At 38.1% G+C, this 22,836-nt stretch overlaps 3 protein-coding genes and 1 long non-coding RNA gene across 4 annotated transcripts; 1 reads left to right on the top strand and 3 right to left on the bottom strand.

The window, feature by feature from the left end:
* Positions 1–178: 178 nt before the first annotated feature.
* LOC146478656 (BTB/POZ domain-containing protein 9-like) lies at positions 179–6,072 on the bottom strand. Its single transcript, XM_085112249.1, has 7 exons — positions 5,139–6,072; positions 4,032–4,368; positions 3,689–3,801; positions 2,945–3,134; positions 2,472–2,579; positions 1,323–1,401; positions 179–857 (listed from the first exon to the last, which is right to left on the bottom strand). The coding sequence occupies exons 1-7, from the start codon at positions 5,968–5,970 to the stop codon at positions 732–734; spliced, it is 1,785 nt and encodes a 594-aa protein (XP_084968375.1). The 5' UTR covers positions 5,971–6,072; the 3' UTR covers positions 179–731.
* Positions 6,073–7,375: 1,303 nt separating this feature from the next.
* LOC146478653 (visual system homeobox 2-like) lies at positions 7,376–21,666 on the bottom strand. Its single transcript, XM_085112247.1, has 3 exons — positions 21,242–21,666; positions 20,326–20,546; positions 7,376–8,262 (listed from the first exon to the last, which is right to left on the bottom strand). The coding sequence occupies exons 1-3, from the start codon at positions 21,477–21,479 to the stop codon at positions 7,861–7,863; spliced, it is 861 nt and encodes a 286-aa protein (XP_084968373.1). The 5' UTR covers positions 21,480–21,666; the 3' UTR covers positions 7,376–7,860.
* On the top strand, positions 8,992–10,322 carry LOC146478655 (uncharacterized). Its single transcript, XM_085112248.1, has 2 exons — positions 8,992–9,589; positions 10,091–10,322. Exons 1-2 carry the CDS (start codon positions 9,151–9,153, stop codon positions 10,216–10,218), a joined length of 567 nt encoding a protein of 188 aa, XP_084968374.1. The 5' UTR covers positions 8,992–9,150; the 3' UTR covers positions 10,219–10,322.
* LOC146478654 (uncharacterized) lies at positions 12,034–13,059 on the bottom strand. Its single transcript, XR_014865150.1, has 2 exons — positions 12,561–13,059; positions 12,034–12,167 (listed from the first exon to the last, which is right to left on the bottom strand). It is a non-coding gene; the product is annotated as an uncharacterized LOC146478654 (long non-coding RNA).
* Positions 21,667–22,836: the final 1,170 nt, after the last annotated feature.

The raw sequence follows: 22,836 nt of genomic DNA, 5'->3' as shown, positions 1-22,836 counted from the left end.
GATCCATAAACGAAAAGTGCACAAGCAAACCATCTGGTATGCATAGAAAGTTGCAGAAAACTCAAGTTGTTCACACAACTGGGCCTGGCCTGAGTTGTACTTGGCCAGAACAAATGTGCTTTATGATAGATAACGTTTTGCGACAGTTTACACTAGTTACACACAAAAACAACTAGGATAAAACAGGCATCTTGTTAAATTTTATTTAGACAATCTTTACATTTTTCAAATGTTCACTGAAGTAAACAATCATGTTTACTACTTATCAAGATATCTGTACTCTAAATTTTCTTTTGTTTTTGCTTCTGGGTAGCAACAATAATAATTGAATATAATCTTTAATTGTCTATCTTTGCTACAAGAAATCAGAAATTGTGTTTTATAATTTTCATGCTTATAACTCTTGAGATACAAATGGTAAACTGTGAAATGACATGCAAAATTTTGTTTTACTTAATAATTATTATAAAATATAATTTGGGGCAAAAGTGCTGGAAACACAGTCAAAATTGAACATTCAAGTTCTCAGAGAATGCCGTGTCTACTAAACAACTGAGATTTAACCTTCCCCCCTCCTGGAGCAATGTCCGTGGTAGGTTATTGCTTATTTCGAACTGAAATGGAGAGGTGGGGGGGGGGGGGGGGGTTTATGTACATACATTGCAGTGTATTTCATTCTGGCCAAGAATATTTAATATATTTAGTTGAACGCAGAGAGGAAGCCCCAATGATCACATGATGGAACTGATTGTTGTCTCCGATGTTGCACTGTGATCAGAGCTGTCTGTTCTGTCACTGCCACAGATACTAGGTTCCTTTAGATTGGCGGGGCACTCAAAATGGACACAGTGAAAAACCTGTGGGAAATAAAAATATGGAAATTGTACACGAGTTTCATATATATGGGGGCTCCCTTACTTTGTTCTTACATCTGTGTGCTTAAATTAATCTTTGAAAACATGTAATGTTGTGAATTTTTCCCATTTCTTGTCACTTTATACCAGTTTGTCCCTCCTTTATCTAACCCCTGTTACTCCACAACATTGCTGAACACTAAATCAATACCTTTTGCCATGAAATCCAAAATCATGAAAATTTGACATTAAATTTCCTAAAACAAGGTAGTCATGAAAATGTGTCACATTTTCTACAAAATGTGAGCAATATCATGTGGCCTGAAGAAGCATCACTGCTAAAGAGTGAATCAGCAGATTATATTCACCTTTTGTTTCATACATTTGGCTTGCCAAGTACCAGAATATCACCAGAATGCAAAAATTGTCACTCAAAAATATAATCATCTCAACTCAACACAACTTTACCTCATTTGCTGTGTTCTCAACACCAACAATGCGCACAAAGACGACTGGCCTGGGCTCAAACATAAGATACTGCCATGACCTATTAAAGAAAAATCAGAAAAGTTTAGACGATACGACACACTGCAAAATGTAAACAAAAAGTACTACCTGTTCTAATGGTTGTGTTCATTTGCAGTCTCAGTGACATACATTTGGTGACTTCACTAAAGTTTTTTTTGTTGTTGTTTTGTTAAGGTGTGTTTTCATCATGTACATATCACCTATTTCGTGGCATTGGGTGGTTGGCTGGTTAGCTTTCATGAAATAGTTATAATTATACCATTGTATGAGATCAGACCATCTTTATCACTCTTTCAGAGAATGTTTTCTTAACTAATCACGATCAAAAACTTAAGCAACTTACATAAAATGTTTCTCATTATCACAACAAAAAAAAAATGCTTTCATTACAGTTATCAGTGGTGTGACATAAAAACAAGATAACTTGGTAATTTAGCATTGAATATTCTGACACCTTTGCTTTGTTTGCATGCCTTTTTGAAGAAAATAATCATTTGTTTGACAACAAGCACAACTATTGATTAAGAGGCAGTGAGAGCAACAATTGATTACAGCATCAAACAACACAGAAACACTCTGCTGTATGTTGTGTTTTCAACCCAGGTCTTTGCTTCATTTTGATGTGTGACCAATCACTGGTGGTTTGATAATTTAATAATCCAACATCTGTTTGGTCACAAAAAGACTCCAACAAGTTGCATGTCAAATGGCTTAGAATCAGTTTGCCCACAAGCTACACTGAAAATAAAAAGTGTGTTTGATATATATATTAAAGCCGCCGTTACACGTTAAAACTTTTAGCGGAAACTTGCGTGCAACGGCGAATGAGACCAGTTTCACGAAGTGGTGTTACACGGTTAAACTCTTGTTTTTTCACCACTGTGACCGTTGTGAGCCGTCGCAGAAGTAGAAAGCGGTTCTACTTTTCGTGAAACTTGTCTCGCAACGGAAGTTTCGAAAAAGTTTCACCAAACCGACCATGTTACATGGTGCAACGCCTCCTGAAACTTGTTTCGCAGCGCCGTTGCACACAAGTTTCAGCTGAAAGTTTCAACGTGTAACGGCAGCTTAAAGCTAGTCCTCTCTGACCTGCACATTTCCTTTGTCTTGTCCACAACTCTAACCCATGTCTGTTGATCACATGACACTTCAATATAATAACTGTATCTGCGCTCATCAAGGTCCCAGAGAAGAAGTCTGAAAGTATAACACAACAAAGTTGGCAAGACCATTCCTTGACAGAGATTATCACCAAATGACTGCAGTTATTATTGTTACTTTGGAGATGTCCATTCAGTAAAATACTCAAGCCATAAAAATCTTGTAAACAATTTGAATATTAAAGTGGAAATGAAAAATAAAAGATGTTGTCAGTGATGAATTTATGTTGGCCAAAATCAACTACAAGGCTGTTGCCTACAAGAAATTTCAAGGAGCCCACAAAGCCAAAAGAAGAGAGTTGACTAAGGAGCCCAACATGTAAAGTGTGAGGTGCTGTTGCAAATAAATTAGATGGGTAATACAAAGGAATTTAAGAAAAAATGAATATTGTGGTTACTCACTTCATTGAGCTGACAATATAAGGTTGCGGCAGCTGCACCACAATGGCTCCGCTTCCCAATTGATGGCAGGTGTAGCCAATGTTCCAATCATAATTTCCAACTTCTCCATTCAGAAGAGCATTGCGACTCCGGCTCACACCCTCAATCACACTTGCACCCAGCGATGGTAGGGCTACATTTTCTGTAGCAACTAGGTATTTTGGAATAAAGAAATATCACTTGAATATATTCTTACAAAATTAACAAGGCAAAGAGATTATTTTAGTTATGATTACTGACATAACAATATAATTTAACGAATTAATTTCTTCTTTTACTGAATAAATTAAGGCTTGTTATTTTTAACACTTGTTAACAATCTCATGGTTTCTCTGTCATATTTGTGCAGTTGTGGGGCAGCGTCCAACCCATGACTTGAAGGACCAGGGCCAGAGGTAAGTGGGAATTTTCTGCAGTTGTCCCTGCCTTGCAAAGGACTTTCTCATGCTCTCTTCATCTTCCCCATCATCAGTAAACTGCCGTCAGCTGAGTAATCCAAGTGAAAATTCTTCAGAATGCAGGATATAAAAAAACTCCCACTTATCTTAAGATGCTTTGTGCCCTTCGACCAACAAGTTAACTAGCCTCTTTACAACGCTCACATCCAACAAAACACCATTGGACACAGTTTCGGGAGTACAGTAAGAAGCCAAGGCAAGACAACAGGGAAGACTATAAACTGATTGACTAATCTTCGACACTTACCAACGACGCCTTCTTCTCCTAACTCATATGTGGTGTTGGAGTACATACATTCGAAGTGCACCAAGTGAAAAACTTTGTTCACTGTGTTGTGCACGCCATAAATTCGGATGTACCTGTGTACAAAAAACAAGAGAAAATCAGCAATCCAAGTAAATAGTTCTGTTGAAACAATGATGGCTATGGTACCCAACCAGCAATTGCACAACATTTCGATATCATCATGATATCATTTTTAAGGGAAAAAATAAATATGATATCGAAGTGTAATTTCGCCAATTTTATTCTCAAATGTTTATCTAAAACTACAAGGAACATCTGGCATTACCCTTCTAGATGTACTTGCCTGACAACCCGTGGTTTAAAATGCAATGTTTGCCAGGATCTACACAAGTACTTGGAGTAATCTAAGATCCTTATCCAGTCTTCATTGTCCATTGACACCTCAATATAGTATGAGTAGGACCTTGGGTCTTTATTCCACAGCAACATTTTAATTGTGTTGATGATACTTGGCCTGCCCAATGCGATACAGATTCCCTTGTCTCCTTCAAGAATAAGGTGTCTCGTAAAACCACGGTCCAGATCAAAGTTTGTGGTATCACCATCCAGCAAGCATTCATGCATCTCTCCTTCAATCACTTCAGCGCCATGCCGTGATGTGGCTATGTTTTCTTCTGGAACTGTAACGGTTAATCAGGTCATCATAAGCAGTGATGAATATAGAACTTTGTGTAAGCCCAGGAGGGGGGTACCCCCTATATAAGCTACATGAGGTATTTTTGGCCCAAAGGGTATAGTTTCAACTATTTTGGTCTGAAAGTCTGAAAACGGGAATGGATTTACAGAAATGGGTATGGATGCTAGAGACAGGGTACTGAAATAGGGTCCGTGTTTGGAGAACCAAGCTGTACACCCCACCAAAAATTCTGAGGAGTACTCCCCAGGAGACCTAGAGAGAAAAAAGTAGGGGAGGAGGGATAGAATGAAAATGGACAGCAATATACCCCCCCCCCCCCCCTTTAAAAGGATAGGATAGGATTTAGACACGGTATTTTCATCAGCTACTTAATTATCATAACGTTTCTATTTAAGGGTCTTCCTGTGACAAGAAGGTTGGCTGGGCAAAAGCATGTCTAAAGTAGGAGCGAATAAAATAATATACAAAGCAGATTATAAAATAGCCAAGGAGAAACTCAAGTGGCTGAGAAAAAAATGTAACTACTTTTATGCCCATAGCTTTTTATAGTTTTTCATACAGTATACTGCTTCTTACCTTATTATCATATTTTTTAATTTATTATTTTTGAGTATGGCCACACAGCTTGTGACAAATGTTTTACAGATGATAAAATTTAACAGCTGATGTCACTGGCCTTGAATATCCAGGCTCCTATTAGCCACGTATAACATTAAAGTACCTTAAAAGATCCTCCATATTTGAAAGACTTACCCAAATGCCCTCTAAAGTTCATTTCATTCACTCGACTCTCTGTTTTAATCCGAATTGCATCCAGGATTGCATCTGCAGAAAACAGTTCGGAGGGGCGGACAATGTTAAACAGATCATGCAGACTAATTAGAGGAAGTCGAACTTTATCCAAAATGCCCTTCAAGTCTGCTTGGCTTATTTCGTCTGCTGATTCAACCCATTCTCTCACTGCTCTAAAAATCTGATTTTCAGGTGCACAAAAAGAGTCTCTTTTAATTATCTCAATCAGTGCAGATTTCGTGAGGCACGAAAACCCATCTGTTGTCAACACCTCGACAGCGTTCCTGTCCAGAAAACTCAAACACGTCGTGTACAAATCGCTCATTTGGTACAATACAGCCGCGTCAAAAATAACACATACATTCCTGATGCTCAAAACAGCTTTGAGATAACCTTGAAGCGCACTTTCAAGCGCTAGAAATCCATACTTGTGAGCTAAGCTCAAAAGTTCCAGGATCGTGTCTTCCTTGTAATCACCAAGGAACATTTTCCCCGTGTAAACATATTTTAGCAAGGCGTCAAACGCTGGCGCAGTAGTATCTTTTATCTCGATCTCAGTTCCTGGATTCGTTTCCCTCATTCCACCGTATAACAACGCCCTGAAATAGTCGCTTCGTCCTGCTAAAATGACTCTGTGTGCGAAAAACTTGGACCCTTCGACAACAAACGTAACATCGGTGAACTCCTGGGAGCGATATAGCGCACCGGTTTGAGATGCCAACAGCTCGACATGATCGATTTCGCCGGCTGCAATATGCGCGTTTCCCAAGCGAATATCAGGACTATCACCCATAAGAACGTCCTGGATGCACTCAGGTCAGATTTGACAAAACAGGACCCAATTCAGCCGGCCTAAAAGCTGAACATGTACGTGTTCAAAGTCAAAAATACTATATCATTTTACGTCAGCTTGGTAACCACTTAGGATTTTGTCCCAGGACCGTCAGCTGTTGGCGTGTCGCAAACCACAGGTTTACCAACAAGAAATCTTCGCTGTCCGATCAGATTCAGTAAACACGAGTAACTGTGTTTGGAAGGACCACTGTACCGCGACAAAATAAAAGTAACGGATCCTTTAGTAAAGGATATAAAATGAAGAAAAGAGCAAGGCTGATTTCACAGTCAGGGAAATATATTTTTCCAATATTTCCAAAGGCGCAAAGGCGCGGCCTTTCTTCTTTACATCTTCATTTCAAAAGACGTTACAATTTAAAAACAAGAGGGGATGCAATTGGCTATCATAATAACATAGGCTAAACTAACAAAATAAAACGTAAAAACGTTAAAATTTGAAAATTGAAAATACAACTTGCCAATAGAGGCATGAGCAAAATGAGGGTTGCCCATTATAGACAAACTGATACGGTCTGAAAAAACAGCCTCACGATCCGTACGGTTCGATTAACTGATACGGTCTGAAAACACACCGTTAAGGCACTTTTCAGTCCTTATACGGTCCGTAAATTGCATTTCATTGAGGATACTTAGAATATTTCCACGTCTTACCTCATTGAGGGGCTTCTAAGGTATGACGATCCGTACGGTTTGTACAGATCGTAAAGGCACTTTTCGGTCCGTAAATTACATCTCATTAAGGAAACTTAGAATATTTCCACGTCTTACCTCAGAGAGGGGCTTATACAGTTTGATGATCTGTACGGTTTATACAGATCGTAAAGACACTTTTCGGTCCGTGTACGGTCCGAAAATTGCATCTCATTTAGGACACTTGGAATATTTCCACGTCTTATCTGAGAGATCGGGGCTTGTACGGTTTGACGATCCGTACGGTTTGTACAGATCGTAAAGGAACTTTTCGGTCCGTAAATTACATCTCATTAAAAAAACTTAGAATATTTCCACGTCTTACCTCAGAGAGGGGCTTATACAGTTTGATGATCTGTACGGTTTATACAGATCGTAAAGACACTTTTCGGTCCGTGTACGGTCCGAAAATTGCATCTCATTTAGTAGGACACTTAGAATATTTCCACGTCTTATCTGAGAGCTCGGGGCTTGTACGGTTTGACGATCCGTACGGTTTGTACAGATTGTAAAGATACTTTTCGGTCCGTATACGGTCGGAAAATTACATCTCATTTAGGACACTCTCACGTCTTATCTGAGAAACGACCAGATCCCTGCTCAAATTGAACGGCTACTGAGATCAAACTTTTATGAAATACCACTACAATTGATATCGTTGGATATCGTTTATTGTTTCATTTACAAATGAACAATCTATATTTAATAAATAAGTTTCCCTTGTTTACAGATTGCTCTCTATGTACAAATTTACAATTTATTATTTTATTGAGTTCCTTATTACATGTTTGAAGTCCTCAACTGAGTGACTATTGAAACAGAAACGTGCCAATTTACACAAAAAAATGTGAATCAGTAGCATTTTTATTATTGATGACGTTGTGATCTGTGGAAATGTGCTAAAGGCACGAGACTATAACATTATCACGAGGATCCATTATTTAATGAAAAAACATTTATTTGAAATATGCAGGTCTCAGTTCGCTTTCAGGTGGAAAATGCGTATGGCGTTCGTCACAATCTCCCCGTCTTTGAATTCGCGAAGGCTTTCTCAGACTTCACTCCGCCAGAATGTTCAAAATCAAGCTTCGCGAGATAATTTACCTCCTCTTTAGGAAAATTGTCTTATTTCAGTGTATTACAACTGATCTTCTAATTCTTCGTGCTCATTCTCAGAACTCGCCTCTGAGGGCTTCCTTTCTCGTGTGGAAGCTTGCTTATACGCGTGCATTAATGCCTCGTGTTCCTGTTTGAGTGCAGCGTTATGCTCTTGAGCCCGCTGTCGCAGTGACGCAATACTATGTGACCTGAGGTCATCTCCATGTTCGCTGGGAGGTTCTACTTTCATTTTGTCTTCCATGACCTTCGCTTTCTTGTGCATGCCGAGTAACCATGGTGCTGAGCTGGATGTCAAATGAGGGGGTAGGGGTAGGGAGTGTCGTACCATCGCTCCATACAGACCGTACTCCGCCATGATGGAACTATGACCCCAGCATTTTTCCTTCTTGCGCCATTTTGCTCTGCGGTTTTGAAACCAAACCTGAAAACGAACAAAAACATACATTATGAGTCAGACTGGTTTCATTACAGTCCGGTTACGAAAATATTCAAACGCTTTAGGGAGCTGGACATAAGTTTTTTTTTTTTGAAGAGGACCCACCTTGTCTGAGGTAGGGGGATTATCAAAGACATCAGCTATCTCGTGAACATTACCGACAAAATTTTATTGGCTTAAAATTTGAGCTGACACAGAAATATTCAGCTAGCAAGAATCAGCATTGCTAGAATAAGATTAACAAGAAAAGTGAGGTTTGAATCTCATTGTCATTTTTTACTGCTGGATAGAGGGGTGGCTTCCCTTAGAAAACTTTTTAATTCCAAAGACACAACAGATCCATGGAAAAGCATAAGAGTGTGGATGGAAAATGGAAAGTGAGAATAAATGTTTTCAATCAATAAGGGAAATGTAATCGTTCAATAGAGCTGACAATACTTTCAAGTTCAGTTGTGTTGTGTTCCAGATATACATACATGAAGGGGTGGGTGAAAATCATAACCTCTTTTTACGTCACTGGTTCAAAACTGAAACTCACTTAGAACACGTGAGTAACTGAAGATAACGCGTGATTTTCCCAAAGTGAAAACGAACCATACTGATAATCAGTTTTTAGCGAGTTGATTTTTGATCTTAACTTTATGTTCCGTGGATGAACAGCCCTAACAGTGATCAGTATCAAATTTCTTCTTGTAATATCAATGCTTATTAAAGTGCTACTACGATCAAATTTTCGAATACCTTTTATTTGCGGTTGATTGGTAGTTTATGTCCTAAAGTACATGATCTCCAAGTTATATCCTCATAAGATGAAGGAAAGTGCGATTTTTTTGCGCTCAAACTCCACGAATTTTCATCCGCCATTGAACCGCCATGTTCCTGCGGCCTGGTTACCAAAGGCAGATGGTGTCCAATGACAACAGAGGCCGGGTCACCCGGGAAAAACAAGTGACGTCAGACTCTCAACTCGAAGCCCAGGCGAGCCCTACGAGGCTAACTTCTCATACGGTTTCGAACACGTTTTCGAAAAATGTTTCGTTCTTTCAATGGTGGGAAGTCGCTGTGTTGTTCAGTGGTATAACAACTGCTCTAATCGAGCGGCAGGAATTGCGCTGCATGCGAGAACGAGAGATGTGTGGGTCCAGTTTGTTGTCTTGCACGTTTTGCTATTTTCTCGGTTTAGTTCGAGGGACACTCGGGCATTCCACCCAAGTCAGTGAACACAAATTAAACCTGGATCTTTTGAAAAGGGTAAGCGATCAGGAGATCGTGAACCTGAAAAAAATCTCCGAAGGGGAAGGAGCGGCAAAAGGTAAGCTTATGTAAAGTGGGCGAAATGTGTGAATATTGTTTTTTATCTTTGGTGATTCCTCGATACCTTGTTCAGCACCCATACAAATAGCAGTCACAAATTTTTATACACATTTTATATTGCGTTTCTAAAGTGCTAAACTTTGATTTAACGAGTAAATAATGTAAGTGCAACTAGCTCCCGGAACCTCCGAAGCATTTCCAAAACATCTTAGTGCGATAAGAGTAAGCTTGTGTTTACTTTGCTTGTGCAAAAGCTTGTGGCAAAAACTGTGCAAACAAACGCGAAGAAAACCACTTTAATTATCCATTTTCACTCAGCTTTCGATAAAGTGGTCTTTGGCGTTTACAAAAGGGTTCCTTCTTTCTTTTAAGTGGTTTTCTTGAGGAAATAGTTTGAATTTTTGGTTTAAGAAAGTTTTTAAGAAAACATCACATTCAGTTGTTTCTTAACAATTATATTCAATTGGTAATGTATTTTAAATTTTGATTTATTTTTCAGACACTGAGTTGCAACAACGTCAAAACCCAGCTCTTACTATTAAATACAGGCCAAAACAAGCCTTGCAGAGCACAACGCGTGAAAAATGTGGACAGCCAAGAAAAGGCCAGTGCTCCTCCTTAAACTAGCAGTTGAAGAGCACTGACCTTTCTCAAGGGCTTTTCTTGATCTTTTGTCATCAACCACCAGTTGACAAATAGAATCAATAAAAGAACTGTTTTCTTTTCATTCATCATGCCTCCTCTTTGTAACTCTTTCCATTACATAGGCTTCTGTTTTAGGGAATGGTCAGAAATTAGTGGGGAGGGGGGGGGGGAGTGGGGTGGAGATTTTAAATTGAGCAATGAAAATGATGTGACCCTCCATAGCGATGCAATTAACAAATCGACGGCAGTTTTCTATGGTCTATACTCTTATAGACCATAAAATGACGTCAAAAAATGTTCAAAACTCAAGTGGAACCACGAGCCGCAGGCGAGTGGTTTCACTGCCAAGTTTTGGACATTTTATGGCGTCATTTTATGGTCTATAAGAGTATAGACCATAGAAAACTGCCGTCGATTTGTTTTTTACAATAACATGGACAAAGTACGAGCGGAATTGACTATTTTTTTCGTTGAGAAAGCGCGCGCGTTACATCTGACGTCATTCTTATTGTCTGTACTCTTATAGACAATAGCTACGAGCCAATCAGCGTGCGAGAATTAGGACAGTTATTGTAAAAATGAAATTTCATGACCCTGCCCCTGAACAGGTAATACAATGTAGCTCAAATACCAGAAAAAGAAAACAAGAATGGAGGAAAACTGTAAGTTACTTACTGGAACCATTTTGCCCCAACATAATTCAAATCATCTATAGAGCCCATTGGCATCATATAACTCCATTATGCTACACATTTCCATTACATTAATATTTTAATACTTAATACTTGTCTTGCTTTTGTTAAATAATGACTTAAATTAACAAATTTTATTTTGTCTTTTGTATATAACTTGCTCTCCCTGTCATACTATAAATAATGATTGCAAGAGCATAAATTTATGTGACCCTCTGTTTTCACTGCTTATTCTTTCATGACACTCCACCTCCCCCCCTCCCCACCCCCTGCTCCCTGCTAATAGGGAGCTGAAGCACAGACATTCCTGAGCCATGTATAGCAACCAGAACTCAAATGTTTTCTCTTTTGGTGTGGTTTTAAATAAATACTAATTTGAATATAAACAATATTAATATGGTAGCCATTTTGGAATAAGGTTTATGGTTCATTGTCTGCAGTACATTAATAATTTTATTTTTATGTTCATTTGAAAAAGAGTGCCAGAATCTTGTTTCACCAATAAATTTGTTGTTGTACAAATGAAATTGAATCTACATTTTCTAAGAATAAACACTGATCAAGAAGAACAACCTTGAGAAAAAAATCAAAGGTTGCTCACAACAGTCTCAACTTTACTTCATTTTGGTAGCATGCATTTGCCCATCTCTCACCGCACCAAAAGTGAAAGTAACGAGAACTGTTACCACAGCAACAGTGTATCAGACTCATCAACACTTGCTTGGGGGTTTGCCCTTAGACATGTAGGACAAAGGATGTTTGTTGTTAGGCTGATTTGACCCTTCATTAGTATAAGCAAAAAAATTTCAATTAATACCTGAATCACAAACTTTAACTCCCAAGAATATTGTTTTCAATGTATATTTGCAAAATTCCTACTTTTCCTCCCCTCATTTGCCTAGGTGGATGCTTGTTACCAGAAAGCATGCCTTAATAAATTTTCATTTATAAACCTAGTCATTTCTTCAGTGCGTTAAAGCATCCAGTGCAGTGGTGTTTAACCTGATGTGAGCCACCTTAAAAAAAATATATGTACACAGAAAAGACTGTTAATACCATTACATTGTTCATGATGGTGCAAGGGAAGAAAACAAATCATTGCAAATTGTTGTTGCCTTGCAAATTTATTTGTTTATTGATTACTGTACTTATTCAAATCTGGATACAATGATGTCCATGCAGCACCAGCACTCTCCAGGCTTGGTAAGTCGCTCAAGGGAGCAATTTGAACATTTGCACCTGAGAAAATATTGAACCAAGAGGAAACTTAGCATCAATTACAAGGGAACGATCAGCTTAAATTCAAGCCATTGTACGGAGCTTTTCACTACAATATATATTCTTTTTCCATGGTAAAAAAGTGCAAAACCAGTAAGCTTACTCGGAACCGAAACTTAACTGTGCACTCTAATTTAACCCAAGGCAAACTTTCGAAAGCAAAGCTAAAAACCTAAACTTGACTTCGATTTCAATTCAACTGAGTCTCCGGTAGCCTGCCTCCGGGGAATGAAATGGCTAGTAGTCAAGAGAAATTGTTGAGGATTCTCGGGCACTACACTTTTAAAGCTTCCCTGTTTTGTTAATACAGCAAATAACACATCTAAATATCAATCTCTATCTCTAATATCTTACCCGGGAGATGAACGACTCAGCAAAGTCTGCCCTTCCTTCTCTTGTAGCAAAAGCGCTAGCTGCTGAACTTATTCGGCTGCCTCTTCTTCAGACGGAACTAGCTCTACAGAGTCAGGACTTCTTAATTTCCTTTGCCTATATCATGCGAAGACGATCCAGGAGAGCTTTCTGTGGTCAAAACAGCTCTGAAATTCGTCGCCAGAAGGAGGACTACAGTACTCGCTCGATCAGCGAGTTGAGAGTATTACGTCACGACAAAAACACAATAGGTTTGAATAAAAATACCGCAACTCCAATCACTTTCATACCGCGGGCTCACTGGAACATAAATTCATAATGGCGGACTCGGAAAACACCAGTTTTCAAGGCTCAATATTTGCAATTTGCGGGGCCCAAACTTCATTTCAGTGACCAAGACAGGTACAGCCACATCGGATAAGCTGTAAAGAACGTATTTTTGTTTCATACGTGACATGAAGTTTTGATCGTAGTAGCACTTTAAACCCCTGAGGTCATGCGAATTAAGGATATGATCACCTAAGTGAATTTTCTTGATATTTGAATAACTTCTCCTCAGCATTTTTATAAGAAAAGTATGGGGACAAGATAGGAGAACTTGCTCTTTGATATTGGGGGTTAAAGCGTTAAGTATATCTGCTCAAATGAAAACTTCTAGGTGATTTTCCTATGCCGTTGATAGTGTTTCATTATAAAAAGCATAGTTAGATCTTCCCGCATTGCTTTGAACTTGGCCAGAAGAGTTTAACTTGAGCAAACCACGCACTATTAACTGATTCTCTTGATCGGAACCAAGGAATCTACAGAGATCTGAAAATCTAATAAAAATTAATACAATTTCTTACGCCTACGAATCAGATTATAATCTATAATATTACTGAAAAGAGCAGCGATTCCAATTATACTAATACAAATGAACTGAAATCATAAACTCGTGTTTCAGTTTGCACTACTTTAATTTCCAATATATCAATTTATCAGGCTTTAGTTTATAGTTTTTGTGGCAGATGAAGACAAAATGAAGATCTGTGTCCTTTGAGATATGAGCAACGAGCGCTGATAAATCGATAACGCGAGCTAAAACGGAAGAGCAAAAGCCAAACGTAACGACAAAAACTGGCCGCAATAATAACAACATCCCGTTTGTTGGTAGAAGAAATATCATCATTATTACAACCTTTTGTACAAACAGATCTGAGACAATCTGACCGGGTTGATCTGTCCTTGGGGTAATCAAACGAATATGAGTTATTAATTTCCCGTGCCGATAAATTAACTTCCTATAAAGTCTGGGTAGCTTGTCACATCGAACAGGGTCGTGTTATGATTATGTTATTTCATGTAATCCGTACTTCGATTTATCTTTTTCGGAAATCTCTTAGTCACCCTTTTAATCAATGTCGCTTCCCAACGCAGGAATTGCGCATTATTGAAAGGAAATCGTTGTTTACTCGGCACTTAAATTAACTTTTGCTCTCTCGGGGGCGTTGTTTATATCTAGTGAGGTCTTTTGAATCTTTTGAAAACGTTCCATTATTGAGAGCACTAAATGATTTTAGTTAACATACGTGACCTCGTTAAATAAGTTTATGTAGCTATTAGAACCTTGTTTGTAAGCAAGATTTGTTAGAAACGTAACTTTATTGACAATCATTTAACGTTGTATATTGCATATGGTGATGAAGCTGTAAAGAGGTACCGGTATATACAATATTAATAATTATGTTTTTCATGGGGAAAGCCGTGTTTGATTACGTTAATTCTCTTGAATCATTTGCTCTTTTTTTCCAGCTTAGCGCTGGTACGAGCAATTAGAAAATGTGTCATTTTTAAATCTAGTGGACCAGTTGCAATCAAGAATGCACCCTACCGTTATGAGAAATTTGGACTGAGATAAGAGATTTTCATGCTTAATTTTCCTTCTTTTGCTCTACAAACATTACTGTGAATACGTTGTTCCTCGCACGCAAAGCCTTCTTAGAATTTATTTTCGCCGTGCACATAGCAATTACGGGTGCGGAATTATTGTTATAAAATGAAATAATAAAATCATTTTAATAACCCAAAACTTGGCTTCGAAACACAGCATGCAAGAACAAACTTAATGTGGCATACAGAGAGTTATACTAACATATAAGGACGCCGATGCGTAAGGACTGTGTGATCAACAATTAATATCTGAATTTGTGCTCTTGTCATTTTCTGTATACTGAATCCTGGTACAAGCTAGGATATAATCGGCTCCGTTTTCCTTGTTGAAGTCAGCCGTGTAGTAACCCTTCAACATGCAGGACCTTATCATGATTCCATGCACGTACTTAATATATTTTCCGTGTACATCTTTGTATACCGACTGTTTTCGCACTAACTGAGTAAGAGACCGTATTCCAATCACGTTCTGATCGTTTAACGCAGTGAAAATACTCGAATTTTGGATGAACTTATAAATTTTTTTCTTGTCAATAGCCCTCACCAATTCAAAGTAAAACTGCAGACAATTAATACCTTTTCTCAGCCAGCTGATTAACTGCAGTGAATTTGTCCGAAAAGGAATACAAAAATAAAATCTATTCTAAAGAATAATTTAGTCGAACGGATGAAAGAGCAGTCGATTGTTTTGGAGAAAATTCCCTGTATTCTGGGGAAGGGCACATTTTTCCGGCAAAAAAAAAAAACATCAAAGCGTGCCTTGAAAAAGTCGATTAACACATTGTTAGAAATGAATTATAATTACCACATGGTTAACAAGAAAGAGCAACAATTAAGGAATGGTTGCTAACAAAGGGGCCGGAAAAGCCTTTTTTCATGTCCAGTGATTATAATTAAATACCTTTTCTTCCTACATTGAAAAGGCCAAACACCCTACTTTAACCTGTCGAGGGGAAATTGACACTACAGAAACGGAAAAACCAGCAATGGATTGAAAATTTACCGTCAACTGCAAGCCATTGCTGAGTAAAGGACACACACATCGTTTTGTGATTCAATACCCCTGTTGGCCCGGTTTTATTTGCAGCATTGTTCGTGTATAATTTGTGCAATTGGGTTGAACAGAAGTAAACAATTGTTATTTGAATAAAAACTGACTGGTTTCTAACACTAAAAACAGTATAAACTTGTTCAAAATTAGGACACCTGACCTGACAGCATCGACATTATTTTTCACCCATGTTTCGCTAGCATATCCTTAACGTATCATAGTTTGCAAAAAGATGGATGTTATGACAAATTACTTTCGAGATGACGAGAACGATGGTGCAACAACTGCATGATCTGATCAACTTTCAAATGACCCGTTACTCCCCATAAAATGAACTTTGCTTTGTTAGAAATCGTCAAGATATTTGAAGTCGATGTTTAAAATATTTTTTGGGAGTGTCTTAACCATTCTATATGTCATGGACTTGCAATTACAACTGGTTTTTCTCCTCAAGCTATGATTTGAAATCGAAAATATTAAACTAAATCTGAATACTAGGTAATGAGCAACTTCTTTATCGACATAAACAATTAACCTACTATTTGAAAGTTTTCTCCTTAATCAGTCTATTGCACATTTTGGCAGGTCCGCTCCCACTCAGCTGAAAGGAGTAGCAATAATCATGCTTTTACGCATGGAAGCAAAGATTTGACAGCTAGCTCGCCTTTATAAACTAGTTTCATTACTTCTTATAGCCTGAAGCTACCTTCATGTTGGCGGTCTCATTCATTTTGCGATCGCAAATTAAACATCTTTGGTGGTGTTATGGCCTCGCACTCGTAACTCGTCAAAACATCAAAGCATTTGGTTTTCTTCATCAACGCTTTGTGTACTCGCAAATCATCAGTCCACGTTGATCAATGCGACCCTTTTAATCTGTCGTAAACTCAGCGAAAAATCGGTACCTTTTTTTCCCCTCAGCTTTTAATTTAAATATTGGGTATTCTATTTACGATAATCCGGCATTCGATTCATTATTCGATTCTCGATTCTGAGAGTTATGGCTGAGCTAGGCAAATAATCTTTAGTCTTACGACAGCAGGTGGATTAAAGGCCAACTAACGCCCAATGATTTCACACTTTTGTGAACGCAAACACGCTCAACAATTCCATACAAATCTGCTAAAACCTTATACGGCAGACCCTGTCTGAAAAATAACTCCTTTGCATCACAAATCCGTGCCTGATTTTCTTTAAAAAGATCGACGTAGTGGAGCCACACACGAAAATTGTCAGACCGGCCTAATCATTACATTCTTTACGGCGATTTTGAAATTTATGTGACGGAGGCCTAATTAAAACTTGGCTGCCGAATGTTTTTTTATTAGTGCTGATTAATAAATGTTATGTTTTATGGCAGGGCATGTTTTCTGAAGGTTGCAACTGTGATGGAGAAATAAAAATTCACATGCACCACGTTTTAATGCGGCGGCAAAATGAATTGAAGTGGATGTTACAAAAGTTTGAATTATGGCAATTCCTTTTATTTAAAGAATACACTGATTTTTAGCTACATTTTCGTTTCAAATAAATCTGTGACGTGATCGTACCTCTGTAGTTTAAAGAGAATGAAAAACAACAAGTACCTTCAAATGTCGCGGCTTGAAAATGGCGGCTATTGTGCGCAAGATTTGTTTTGCACAGTAATGAAGGTTTAAGTCATATAAAAAGAGCGCTCATTTCCGCCATGCTGTTATGGCGAACTTGCAACGCAATAATATTTCTAGTAAAGTTTAATAATCCAGTGATAACAATTTGTCTGCTTTTTGCAAACTGCTGGCTCATCAAAGCACGACCCCTTTCTCAGTTGTCGGAGGTGATATTAAGCTAGTTAGGTGGAGCGAATCGTGCAGTCAAAACATGTCTTCAAATTTTCCTTTAAAAAAAATGGCCGGCACCGCGCTAAAATTAGCTTTACAAAGGAGCCTCTGGGCATCGACAGACCACAAATTTTCAAAAACTTTAACACGCTCTTAAAGACCTTAGGGATCTTTCTAGCTAATAGCGTCCATATTTTTTATCACCAATGAAAGCGTCTGAGGCTTCAATATTTCATAGCGTCAGGTTCGCTGAAGAAAACATTATAGCGGTTGTATTTTTATTAAATCCCATTTTTACACTATTCGAATTTTAATAGGGTAGTTAAGATTGCCTAAAATCTATGCCGCGTCTTAGTGGGTTGCATGTTTTGGTAATTTAGCCACATAGCGCGGTGAACAATGTAAAACGCTTCCTAAAGATTTCATCTCTATTGATAGCAGTATAACTTCGGGTCAAGGACACGAAGTAAATTGGCTTGCTTACCAGTGAGAGATGGATTAGCTGGCAAACTCGAAATAACATTGAATATGTTTACCCGTTTGTTCAACAGCTATTAAAACACTGAAAGAATAAGCCGGACTTGATCTTCAGTCGATCTTTATAGTTTTGATTGAAAGGCTGTTTCATTTTTTTTTGTCCCAATCCATAGTTACGTACGAGTTAAATAAGCTACGGTTCTCTTACACTGAGACATTCGCTGCTGCTGATTAAAATGCATTTGAAACGAAAATCATCGTAAAACTATAGGTAAAAATACCAAAAAGGTTTCCCACCCCTTGTTCTCTCAGAACTGTGGTAATGGCGTCTTTTGGCACGAATCAGTTTTGATGTTGAAAATTTTCAGAGGAATGCATATTTTTGCTTGCAGTCGAAAAAGTTAAAACTCCTTCCATCATTTGATGCAGTAGTTGAAAACATAATTTTTCGATTGCTTTAGGGATTTGTGGGCGATGAAAACGGTTATATTTTTACTTGTCTTGACCGCGACATGATGATATGAAAATACATGGATCACTCACTCGCTTTGCCAACTCAACGGCGAGTGTTAAATTACTGATTCGAATACAACGACAGCTGAATGGAGTTATTAATCCTCAATGAAACAAGCTCGTTAAACCATCTCTGTGGGACGACACAGTTTGAATCGCGCAAGTAACATTAATAACTTGGTTGTTGTCGAAGCGAATTAAGCTTGTTTTCGTTTTCGCGTAAAAATGTCTTCCGCCGCGCGCCTTTTCCACGTGTGTTTACACTTTTCTTCCACTTTGAAAGTTTTCGTCCGCTTTGCTTGTAGAACTGAAAGAATCACAGCGGTATTAAAAAATCGTCTTAGGAAATAATACTGAAACCCAAGGAACATTCAACACCCTAGCAAAGCGGGGAGGGGAATTTGAGACGAAACCTAACTCGGTAATCATTGTTTGTCGAGTACATTGAAATGCAGGGGATTTTCCGGCAGAATTTGGCCATTCGTTAAAAGTAATCAAAGTGCTTACACGAAACTGGCTTGTCAATTTTTCTTTCATTTAATTCTCGATGTAACGATAACGAAAAATACAAAAATAAATAAAAAAAACGAACAATAAATTACTAATACACACGCGTCGGACGAACTAACAGAAACAAAAATGTTTTTAGTCGAGTTACAATGAAATGTCGACAAATTGAACAGAATCCGCTGCAAAATGGCTTCCTTTTGCATTAAGCGTGTTTTCTTAGTCAAATTCTTACATTAGCCTAATACACTGTAACTTGCAAAACCATGACAGATGCAAACTCTTTTTGCAAATCTCGAGGCTTGATTAATGTCAACTTGGAGAACGTAATTGAGACAAGCCGGTTCGCACCCTTTTGGAAACTTCATTACTTTTGTGTATATTTCCTGTTAGTCTTTATTACGCCGATTGGCAGGTTATCTTGCTGTATTTCCGTAGTCTTATTTTTGTATAACGTGGTATATTTACGCAATAATAAAAATTTTAAGCGCTAAATCAACTTGATGGCTGAACCGAAAGGGCTGTTAAATTCTCATTTAGAAAGTAATTAAAGACAACTAAATTGTAAAATTCCGCGCAAATGAAAAACAAAATCCACCCCGAAAAGTGGGTGATAAATTGCTGCCGAAGAAACGCTTCTAATTAAGTTTTCATTATACCAGCCGATGTCTCCTTCTTTCATCATTGCTTCCGATGCAATTTCACTGAGAATAAAAGTTCTTTCTAATTTCGAAAGCCGTGCATTTAACGTATGTTTTCCGATCTCTGACAATGGCTAATATTCGGAGAAATGTTTTTTTGGCGCCAGTTGCTAAGCGCATTGTTCGCAGCTCATTCAAGTAAAAAGCAAAACGAAATTCTCATATATACATTTATTTTAATTTCCCACAAGTGTGGACTTAAGATATGATTCAAGATTAAAGCTAGCTTGACACAAGTTTTGATTTCGATTTTATTACTACAAAAAGAGAGAATTATTGAAAACTGCGCTTGTTGTCAGATCAAAACCACCTGCTTCGATCTAAATCTGGTCAGTGTATAATTGCGGTAATTAGAGGGAGTTCATAACTTTAATGAACACTAATGAATGCCAATTGCGACTAATTTTTTTTCGAGCTTTTTGCCATCGTAACGAACAAAACATATTCAACTAGTGATTCCAGTATTACGCGTCGAGATCTATTTAAACCGTAATCAAGGTTAGGGCTGTTTGTATTTTTTGTGGCGCTCGTAAAAGGGCCACAGAGCGCGTCAATAAAAAATGCTTATTCTTTCCCCGCCGAGACAGATGGTTTCCTGTGATCTAGGGGAAGTTGAAAGGGCCTAATTAAAATTTGAAGAGAGAAATAAGGTTTCTAATGCGAGATTTTTTTAACGCGCATTTATTGCGCGCGCATAAAAAAAAAAAAAAAATTATGTAAAAATGAAATAAAAATTTCTGTACATATACCTGGATTCTGTCTTCGGGTAACTCGATCTTTACGGAAAGATTTTCTCTGGCATACACGTCAGGATAGTGGCTATCTTTGAAAGCTTTCTCTAGCTCTTCTAGTTGGTAATTCGTGAAGATGGTTCGATGTCTTCTCTTCTTCGGCGCTTTCTTCCCCGCTAAACTTTTCTCGCTCTTGAGGTAAATGGGTTTCTCAATTTTATTTTCTTCTATTCTGACATCTAAGGATAAATTCGTGTTGCGTCAGTTTAGCTGGATTATGAGTTAGTTTTAACGAGTTGTTATTTCTACGAATTAGCGGGCTCTTACTGGGGGTAGATCTGTCATTTTCAGTTAAATTTGGAAATTAAACAGAGTTATTAACCAAAACTTTGCTGTAGTGCATGCATCGCGTCAAACTTTAGAATAATATAGCCAAACAGCGAAATGAACAACAGAAATCCGGCCAAACTTCTTGTGAAATTTACGATTTAAATCTTAGCAGCTGCCTCAGTTGTCGCCTTCAGTTAGAAAGCCATTAAACTGCAATCAAATGTTTTGAAGAACGAAAAGTTTTTCGTTGGACTGAAGCTCGGCAAATAACTAGCGGTTGGAGTCACGTCACAGTTTTGGAGATAAACCCTCGGAATTGGGTGAAGGACTATGGTCGATCAGCGGTGGAAAGATAACGGAATTAAATCCTCTTTGGGGAGATTTGGGGGTGATTTTCATCGTGTAAACCGCCAAGGCTTGAAATGAACACCGGTTATTAATTAGGGCATAACAGACCATTTACACGATCATTTGTCCTAATAATGACACGGGAGACTTTACCGAAATAACAACCGAAAGAGTCCTCTTCAAGGAGTGTTTAAGATGTAGTTAAACGAAACCTGATATTCGCATAACGAAGTAAGGATTACAAAGGCACACTAACCTGACATAATGGCTTCATTTTCGTTGGAGTTTTGGTTTTCTAATCGCGAGGACACCGGCGCAAAACACTCGACCAGTGTTGAGCTTTGTGGGCTGCTCGCAGATTGTGACTTCGAGTTTTTCTCGCCGAGGCCGAGGATATCTTGAATTGCGAACGAATGAATTGGCGAAGACCGCTTGATGGGAGGAAATGCCTCAGAACGAGGAATCGCCAAACAAAAGTGCAACTCTCGGCTCATGTTAGTCGATAAATCACTTCCTTCTTGACGGACGAGTGGGAGAGCTGTACCGTCCTCCTTCGCTTCGCGGTTGATCTGATATTTACAGTGTCGCGCGCTGCCAAATATATCTGGATAGCTTTAATATTTCTGTAATCACCTTTATCTTCATTTTCCCATAATTAGCTATTGTCTTCAACAGAGAAATAATGCAAAGGAAATTGAACAATCAATCCTCGCCTGCCAATCAAACGGCTGGACACCCAGATGACACAAGTCTATATTATTAGCTATATTGCTAATCGAACGGATTTCATCTCAATACTGTATTTGCCAAGATATTTCTTGGCGATCCTCAAACGTTTACTCTACTGCTTTCAAGTTGTGAGTCTTTGTTTTCGCGATTTTGTGTATTCATGTATGTTCGAGTCCTTTTGTAGCCTCCAGCCATCACATTTACACTTAATTACCGAGCGAAGCTTAGAGCGAGTTTTAAGTAAACATTCAAACACAACTAAACACGAGTTTTGTTCCACAGCTAATGTTTACAGAGCGAAAGAAAAGGGGATTTAGACCACAAATATGATTGAGCTTGTTACATCCAATACATAACAGCTAAAACAAGAAAAAAAAAAACAAGGATTAGCAATGGCTTGTTAAAACTTCTCCTCTCGCGAAGGCTTTTAAATTGACATTATCTTAAGCCCTGGCCAAATGAATATCGCTGAGTATTTTAAAATAAGAGAGTATTGTATTGCCTGTTGATATTACCATATTTGAGCCACGAAATAGGCGCGCATTTCACGGCCATATGAGAAACTGAACAGCGTTATCTTTTGTGGAGGAAACCTTGTCAGTCAAGCTACTCGGAAGAAACCCCGTGAAATGTCAAAATGAAAGAGAGCGCATCAATTGTAGAAAAGAGGCAAAATTTGACAAGCTGTCACTCAATCCAAAACACAATGAGCTTTCTCAAGGTGCTAGGAAAAACGGAGATCCGCAAAAGGAATACGTGAGATACTTCTCAAGTACAAAAGAAAAGACAATCTGGCAGTCTTTTATCTTATTATTTAGCAGGAAAAATATAAATGGAGTCACCGTATGGATTTCTATTTGTAACGTTCGATTTTTGTCCATATCACTTTTTCAACATCTTTAAGTCGCTCAAAATCATGTTTTTTTTATATCTTTTAAATTGCAGTTGAATTTATTAAAGCAAAAAGTGTTCATCGGCGGGTATTTCAAAGAGGCTCGTATGATTTGTGCCACGATTTCTAGTAAACTGCTATTCGTTGAGAACTTTATTCTGTAAATGAATTCGTAACATTTCAAACTATAAAACTTTTGTGAGTAGCCAACTAAAAGCCAAATCAGTACT

The sequence above is a fragment of the Pavona decussata genome, unplaced genomic scaffold (assembly GCF_977016875.1).
Source record: "Pavona decussata unplaced genomic scaffold, jaPavDecu1.1 SCAFFOLD_64, whole genome shotgun sequence".
Taxonomy (NCBI): Eukaryota; Metazoa; Cnidaria; class Anthozoa; order Scleractinia; family Agariciidae; genus Pavona; species Pavona decussata.
Note: the sequence above shows the minus strand (reverse complement) of the source record. Positions and strands in the feature narration are given on the sequence as shown.